Below are 8,375 nucleotides of genomic sequence, written 5' to 3'. Positions count from 1 at the left end.
TAGAATCAAACAAGCATACAGAAACTTTATTGCGTTTAGCTCTGTACAACAGAACACACTCTCGTTTTCGTTGTACAACTGCCGGTTATATTGTCGTCGAGCTGTTTTAAGAGGAAATTCCAATAACTGATTTTCCAATAGCCGTGAAGCTGCTGCATATTATTTTGCTCTGTACAAACCAAAACTTCTTTCTCCAAACTATTAAAACTCTGTAACGTCTAATGACATTATTCTCTTAAATCTGATATACAACGTGCCACTCTTTTTTATTCTAAATTCAAAGGCCAGGTAACTTCAAAGTTTTTTTTTTTTTTTCTCCTGAAAAGAAAGACTAAATAAATGTCTGAAAGAATAACATTGCTAGGTATTAGAAAAATGTGCAGGTGACTCAAGTTCAGATATGGCACACTGATTTTAGAATGCCAAATATCTCGCTCACGAATTAAAAATACTTGAATTTAGTTTATTCCTTTCGCACTCTTCTTTTGCGTACTGACTTCACTGGCCCATCTCCAGATCCTGTGCTCTCATCTGCTTCCTTCATCTGGAGAAAGAATTATGCAAATGTTTATTTTCATACAATGGGTAACTAGTAGATAGTACTAAATATTTCTTATTCTTTAAAATGTAACAATCAAATGCTACCTTATATGTGTTCTTTAATTCATGAAGCTGATCAAAAATGTGTACATAAATTAATGTGTTTTGTTCATCTTTTGGCATGATTACATTTTAGAATAACTCTGCTTACCAAATATGCATCTGACAAGAAATACTGCTAACAACTCTACTCATGATTTTATTTTATCATTTAGAATTTAATCTCAGTGTCATGGTTAACTAAAGGTTGTATGACATTTTCATTGTGGGACAGTCAACACTAACTTCATCACAATAGTTCCATAAGTAATGAATTGCTGAGCTGGATTTATAGAGACTTTTTCAGAACTTCTGGCATATAGTACTTTGAGAAAAATTAGGAGGCGGAAAAGGAAACATCAGATTTATAATTTGGGGTTTTTCTTTCCTTACCCTCCCAGAACAAGCATTCATACATGAATTAAACTTGTGTAACAAAATAAAATAATGAAGGGGCGCCTGGGTGGCTCAGTTGGTTAAGCATCTGACTTCAGCTCAGGTCATGATCTCATAGTCTGTGAGTTTCAGCCCTGCATTGGATGATCTCGAGCCCTGCTTCACATGAGCCCTGCTTCTCTCTCTCTCTGCCCCTTGTGGGATTCTCTTTCTCTCTCCCTCTCTCTCTCTGCCTCTCACTCATTTGCCCCCCCCTTCTCAAAAAAAAAAAAAATGAAGGTATTATATGGTGTTATACAAAACACTTACTACTTTTCAAGGTCATACTATATAAAAAGTTGGCTAATTTTAGCTGACATAAAAGAAGAGTAAAAGACAAAGACAGAATTCAGTTTTTTTTGTTTTGTTTTGTTTTTCTAAAAGCGAGAGAGCAAGCAGGGGAGGGGCAGAGAGAGAAGGAGAGAGAGAATCCTAACCAAGCTCCACACCCAGCATGGAGCCCAACGTGGGACTCGATCCCACAACCATAAGATTGTGACCTGAGCCAAAATCAAAAGCCAGATGCTTAACCGACTGAGCCGCCCAGGTGCCCCAAGATGTTTTTAAAGGTGCACAAAATATTTTGTGAAGCAAAATATAACTAGACACATATTCAAATGAATGAGTGCAAGTATTATTATTAAGAGAGTGACAGGGGAAACAATGACTATTTAAAATCCTATCCTGCAGGAAATTATCTTTACCCAGCTTCCTCTAGATACAGATATTCAGACTAAGGTTCCCCTAAAACCTCACGAGGCAATGAAGACCAGTCACCAAGTATATATACTGAATAAGCTTTAGAAAACAGGTAACAATGAAACAAGTTTGAGAGTTCTTCAAACTCAGAAAATAGAAACTTTATGTCATCCCATGTAGTAGACCAGGCAAAACTGTGCTTTTACCCTACCAGCACTGAGTAATGAGGGTGGTGAGGACGGTGACTGGGGTAAGAACACGTAGCTCCTAAGGGCTAGCAAATAGAGAAAATAGGCCTTTGGTACATGCTGGGCAAAAAGAGAAAGCTCTGGTTCTGACTCATATCCTGGATGGTTTCGGATTCCATAACTGCCTAAAAAGAGGCACTGTGGAAAGTTCTGTTATATATCAGGATACAAAAAGGGGTAGACGGATCAAATTAATGGGAAAACTAGTTTATTAAAGCTTTGAAAAAAAAACAAACCACCGTATCAGGCAGATAGTACTCAACTACCCAATGAATGAAATATTACAAAATGTGACAATAAATCATTCAGACAAAAAGAATGTTTTTACAATAGGTGTAAAGAAAACTGCCTTTTAATAAACAGAATTACCTTTTAAATATTCAAGTGGTCTGTTTATAATCATTTTCAACAGAATACTTTAATGATAAAGTCATAATATTTTACAGATGCAGCTCTCTGGATTTTGTAAACCCCACACTTTATGCTGTTTCTTATCAGGGGTTAAGATGATTAAATTATTTTCTTGCCTTCTTTATGGATGCATTTTAAAAACAATATGGAGACTCCTATGAAACCTGGGAGAAACACGGAAAAAATTCTCCACAAACCAGACTGCTTTTACTAAAATAGTTTATGGATAACAATCATACATAAAAAATGGTTTATCTTCTGTTAAAGAGCTGCTTACCTCATCCTCTGATCCAGATTTATTTGATTTATTACCTTCTTCTTGTCCTTCAATGATTTCGATTTCTTCTTCACTCTTTTCCTCAGGTTCACCTTCCTCTTCTAGAATATAGATTTTTATTACAGGCAAAGACTTGAATTAGAATTTTGCTACTGAGAAGTATTGAATGTAGTAAGGGGGATTTATTTAGATTCCAATATTTAAAAGCAATTTCTACTATTAGAAATTTCTAAAAATTAATGCAAATACTCATTATTTTACCATATTTTATAAATAAATCATCATATTTGAGGGAAGGGACAGGCTTAAGAAATTCTTAAGCATTTAGTTTACATGTAATATGAAAAGCAAATATATCTGTGTGTATGTGTATATATATGGACACACATTGTCATATATATATGTAAATATACATGTGTGTGTATTTTTTTGAGAGTACGATTTTTAAGTCAACTCTTTCATCAACTCTTAAGTTAAAAACAGTGCTCAAGGCATAATTTAAGTTGTAGGGGGCTCAATCTGGAACCTGACTTGGGACACCTGGCAAATATCAATAGTTTTATTTCTACCTAGATGAGTGAAAGAAAGTCTCAATGGAGACCCACCAAAAAGCCTCAGTTCTTCAGTTCTAACATCTTTAGGAGTTTAGTGTAGGGTGGGAAGGAGACATAAAATTCAGCAATCCTTCTGGGACATTAAATTACTCATTCTGTATGATAGACTGATAGACGACAGCCACTGAAAGACTTGCTATTGAATTTGTTTCCGCAATCACCTGCCTTAAACCTAGTCCTCTCCTTCAGAGGCTGTGCTCTCTGTACCTCCCATCTCATCTGTGTTCTTGGAGGTAAGAAAAGTCCCTGCAAAAAGCTAGGACACACTGGATCCAGGCTCCCAAGCAACTGAAAGATAGCTAAATCTCTTTCTTCTTAGAGAACAAAAACTGTAAGCAGATGGCTATCAGGGTGCAAACCCAGGCCAGGGGCCATCACTCCTCTCTGCCCCAGGCATGCACCTTCTGGGGATTCAGAAAGTACATATTTGACAATAAGCAAGTGCAACAGCTATTATTTACTAAATAATCTGCTCTTTTTACAAGCTTTGGCGTGGGGTGGGGGTGGGGGGGGTGGGAGGGAAGGACTCCTGTTATAACTCTATATCATTATCCTACCTTTTTCAAGACTTTCACCATCACTTTGCTTTTTTTCTTCTCCCAAGTCGACTGGTTTCTCCAGGATGGCTTTCTTTTCCTTCACTTCTTGCTCTAGTGCTCCCTTTGTTTGCGGTTTACATATGTCAGTTTTTTTATACTCTGATTCTTCATATTTTTTCTGTAGTAGTTTAACAGAAGCTATTTTTAGTGAAAGCAAAGCCTTATTTTTTAAAAATTTTTTTTTTTTTTGCAATAACTGATATTAAACATAGTGAACATAGTAAAAACTTACAGGAAATTTATTTAGCTTATTACTCTTAAGAAATCACTTGCTCAATTCATAGAACTCCTACATACTAAGAGATTTATTTTAAGTTGAAGGAAACTCAATTTCTTTACCTTGACTTTTCTTGGCCAACAAAATAAAGCAATTAATGCTACTGGAAGCCCTGCCGTCACAAGATAAATGAGCCAAAGCCATGGGCGCTCTTCGGCAGCTACCATTAACTGTTTAAATACACCAGGCTATAGAAGAAATAGGCATAAACATGAAATTCAGATTTTATGAACATTCATTAGGAAATACAGTCTATTGAAAACAACTTATTTTATGTAGGTGTTTCATATTAAGGAGTGATGAACTTCTAAGCGAAAAATACTTTATTTTCCCATCTTATGTACTGTACAATTTAAACTCTATTAGCATGTATCACTGTTTGAAACTTTGTAGTAGAAGATATGTTACTACACAGGTAGAAATTACTAACTTACCAGCAAGAATTATGACAATTTTATTTTTTAGTAAACTTCAGGATAGAACTACTCTCTATGGATGTATTCTCTTTCATTTAGAAGTATATAATGCTCTGATAACTCTTTATTTATTTATGAGAGAGAGAGCGCGTGCGCAAGGGAGAGAGACAGAGAGGGAGACCCAGAATCCGAAGCAGTCTCTGCGTTGCCAATGCAGAGCCCAACGCAGGGCTCAAACCCACACTGCGAGATCATGTCCTGAGCCAAAATCAAGAGTTGGATGCCTAACCAACTGAGCCACCAGGTGCCCCTCATTCTTTACTTTTAAAAGAACTTATTAATAAGATCAACCTGGGAATTACTGTGTTTTCTTTTTTATTAACAAATTTCATACACAAGGAAATTGTTTCTCTTATTAAAATATAAATTCATTAAAAGCTTTAGTTAAGAAAGTTTCAAAGTGCAAATCTCTTTACCTACTCTTTTGATGGCTTTTGCTAATGTCCAAAGAAACCAAACGTGAGGTACTTTTCTTTACAGTAACTGATTTTAAAGATAAATTCTCCAAGATGCATTGTGTTGAAATACTTAGATTAATGTTTCTAAATAGTGTTAAGATTTGGGTAAAAAATACTGGAACACAATTTAATAATAATAAATTTTAAAGTTCCCTGTACTCCTCTAAGTGAAAAGTAGTTACAATGAATAAAGAATAATATTTAGATTGCTGTTACTACTTAGGCCTTGAATTGATAAGGTGACAAAGATATTAAGTAGTCTCCTTATAAATAGCAAGTGAGCAATTAAATCACATTATGCTATCATAATTTAATGAATGAAAAATGTACACACATACAGTTCATTATATAGTTCATGATTAAGTTATAATATAGTAAAGCTAAGTATTTTATCTACATAAAATTATTTAAGTATATTTCTTTGGCATTTACTAATGACTACATATTTATTTACCTTTTAGGGCCATTTGTATAACCTATAACCAGGACGAAGTCATATTATTATTCTATGGTAAATACTGTACCTCATTAGCATTTGCTATCATTATTTTCACTCCCCAACCATCTGCAGCCCAGCGATCTGCTATTTCCTTTTCTGAACAGATAATAAAATTATCAAAGTAGATATTAGAGGTCATAGACCAAAGCTCTAAACCAAGAGCACGGAAAGAAGTCAGAAGAAATGGATGATCATCCTCAAAATAATCTGGGTTAGGAATTTTTCGAGGACTCCAGATTCCCTGGAAGAAAAAATAATTAAAGACATTTTCAAATAAAATAATGTCATTATAAATGCTATTCAAGAAGTTGTTGCTGTTGAATGAAATCAGCAGTACTATTTGGAGAAAAAAGAAAATCCTTATCTGATGTTAATTCATCAGCAAGTCATTGGAAAGAAAAACTTTTCTTCTCATTCTGTACACAATATTCCCTATGAATAAAACTGACTTTAAACTCCAAAAACGGCAAAGTGAAAATCCAACACACAAAGAAACTTGAGTAATTAAATTTCACAAGTGATACCATCACAGACAATATTTTTTACCTTTAGCAAAGTTATTAAAAGCAAGAAGTCATTAAAATTGCCCAAATCAGAGAGATTACTGTATGCTAAATATGAAGCCATTCCTTTAACATATACCAATGATGGGTATGGATATGTTTTTCTGCACCTCAAAAAAATTCAACATAAAAGTTCCATTAAATCTTAAATGATTAAACTCAGCCAATCAAAAAAATTCAACAATATGATTACTGACTCACTCACTCTTCCATCATGTATGTCTATTCTGCACCAGGCACTATGCCAGATACTAGGGATAGAGTGATGATCAAGAGAGACATGGTTCCTCTATTATTAAATTTAAAGTAGTGAAAGAGACAGACATTTAAAAAGTTACCAAAATAAGCATTCTGTGATAAATGCTATAAAAAAAACCTCACAGGAAACAATTAGAATATGCAATTGCCTATGTATAATAATGTTAGAAAATGTCAATGAATAATTAGATAAAACTACAGGTTTAAATGCATAACATAGAGATTCGACCCCAAAATCCAGGTACACTCAAAAGACATCTGATATTATTGAAAAAAAGCCAAAGTTTAATAACACCAGAAAATAAGGAGCACATCAATTAAGCACAGGCATCAATTACTAAAATGTACAATGTGAGGTCTCCTGATCAGAACTCATTTCTTACATTTAATTCTAAACTGGAACTTGGTTCCAGAGTGATCATCGATTAACAGAGAAAAATATAGTATGAAGTGACTGATGTTTAGTTCTTAATATTATTCCTCCAGAAAATTACATAAAGAATATTTTACTTTTTTTTTTTAAAGTAGACTATGCCCAACGTGGGGCTTGTACTTATGTGACCCCAACAGTCACATGCTCTATGCACTGAGCTGGCCACTGCCCCAAGAATACTTTACTTTTTTTTTTTTTTTTAATGCAGACTTAGACTCAGTAGGTTTGAGACCTGAGATTCTGCATTTCTTTTTGTTTGTTTATTTATTTAAAAGTTTATTTATTGTGTGTGTGAGAGAGAGAGAACGAGTAGGGGAGGGGCAGAGAGAGAGGGAGAGAAAAAGAATCCCAAGTAGGCTCTGCACTGTCCGTGCACAGCCTGATGCGGGGCTCAAACTCATGAACCCATGAGATCATGACCTGAGCTGAAATCAAGAGTTAGACGCTTGACCCACTGAGCCACCCAGGCACCCCAAAGTTTATTTGTTTTGAGAGAGAGAGAGTATGAGCAGGAGAGGGGCAGAGCAGTTCTAAGCAGCCTCCATGCCCTCAGCACAGAGCCCCACACGGGGCTCAATCCCACAAACCATGGGAGATGGACCCCAGCTGAAATCAAGAGTCAGATTCCCAAATGACTGAGCCACGTAGGCACCCCAAGAGTACTCTACTTTTTAAAATAAATTAGGGGCACCTGGGTGACTCAGTTAAGCGTCTGACTTCAGCTCAGGTCATGGTCTCACCGTTCATGAGTTCGAGCCCCGTGTCCATCTCTGTGCTGACAGCTCAGAGCCTAGAGCCTGCTTCAGAGTCTGTGTCTCCCTCTCTGTCTGCCCCTCCCCTGCTCACACTCTGTCTCTTTCTCAAAACATAAATAAACATTAAAAAATGTTTTAAATAAATTAGTTGGAGTCTATTTTCTTTTACTTTTTTTTTTTTTTTAAGTTTCTTTATTCTGTGGGAGAGTGAGAGAGAGAGAGTGACTGTGCACGTACTGGGGAGGGACAGAGAGCGAGGGAGAGAGAGAATCCCAAGCAGGTTCTGTGCTGTCAGTGCAGAGTCCCATGTGGGGCTTGAACTCACGAACCTTGAGATAATGACCTGAACTGAAACAAAAGCCAGACACTTAACCAACTGAGTGCCACCCAGGCACCCCTCCTTTGGCTTAAGATAGCTAAAGTATACTATTACAAATCAAATTTCTGAAAGTTAACACAGCATTATCAATAACTAAATATATAATAGAAATATCACAGCATTTTAAACTTTACTATGGAATTGGAAGAAGTGGGTTATTACCTGGTAGTTAGGATTATCTATCATTGGAGGTCTCCACACTCCTTTGTATTTGGGGTTATCTATCATGGGAGGTGTCCACTCACCACACCCAATTTGACATGCTGGATTAGAAATACGGGGTGCCTCCCATTCTCCATCCATGTCTTCATTCCTTAGGAAATTAGAACAAAGCAAATATAGTAACCTCACGTCT

General features: G+C 35.9%; 1 protein-coding gene across 1 annotated transcript in view; it reads right to left on the bottom strand.

The window, feature by feature from the left end:
* The window catches only part of CLGN (calmegin), a 50,602-nt gene continuing 42,227 nt past the window's right edge, over nucleotides 1–8,375 (bottom strand). The window contains exons 10-15 of the mRNA XM_025921355.2: nucleotides 8,183–8,333; nucleotides 5,658–5,873; nucleotides 4,262–4,387; nucleotides 3,881–4,040; nucleotides 2,710–2,810; nucleotides 1–544 (exon numbers count right to left, since the gene is read on the bottom strand). Coding sequence (XP_025777140.1) covers nucleotides 464–544; nucleotides 2,710–2,810; nucleotides 3,881–4,040; nucleotides 4,262–4,387; nucleotides 5,658–5,873; nucleotides 8,183–8,333 — 835 coding nt within the window. The 3' untranslated portion in view covers nucleotides 1–463. The remainder of the gene's footprint in view (nucleotides 545–2,709; nucleotides 2,811–3,880; nucleotides 4,041–4,261; nucleotides 4,388–5,657; nucleotides 5,874–8,182; nucleotides 8,334–8,375) is intronic.

Source organism: Puma concolor, chromosome B1 (genome assembly GCF_028749965.1).
Source record: "Puma concolor isolate L17-30 chromosome B1, mPumCon1.1.hap2, whole genome shotgun sequence".
Lineage (NCBI taxonomy): Eukaryota > Metazoa > Chordata > Mammalia > Carnivora > Felidae > Puma > Puma concolor.
The sequence above is the reverse complement of the archived record's forward strand: the minus strand, read 5'-3'. Positions and strand labels throughout refer to the sequence as shown.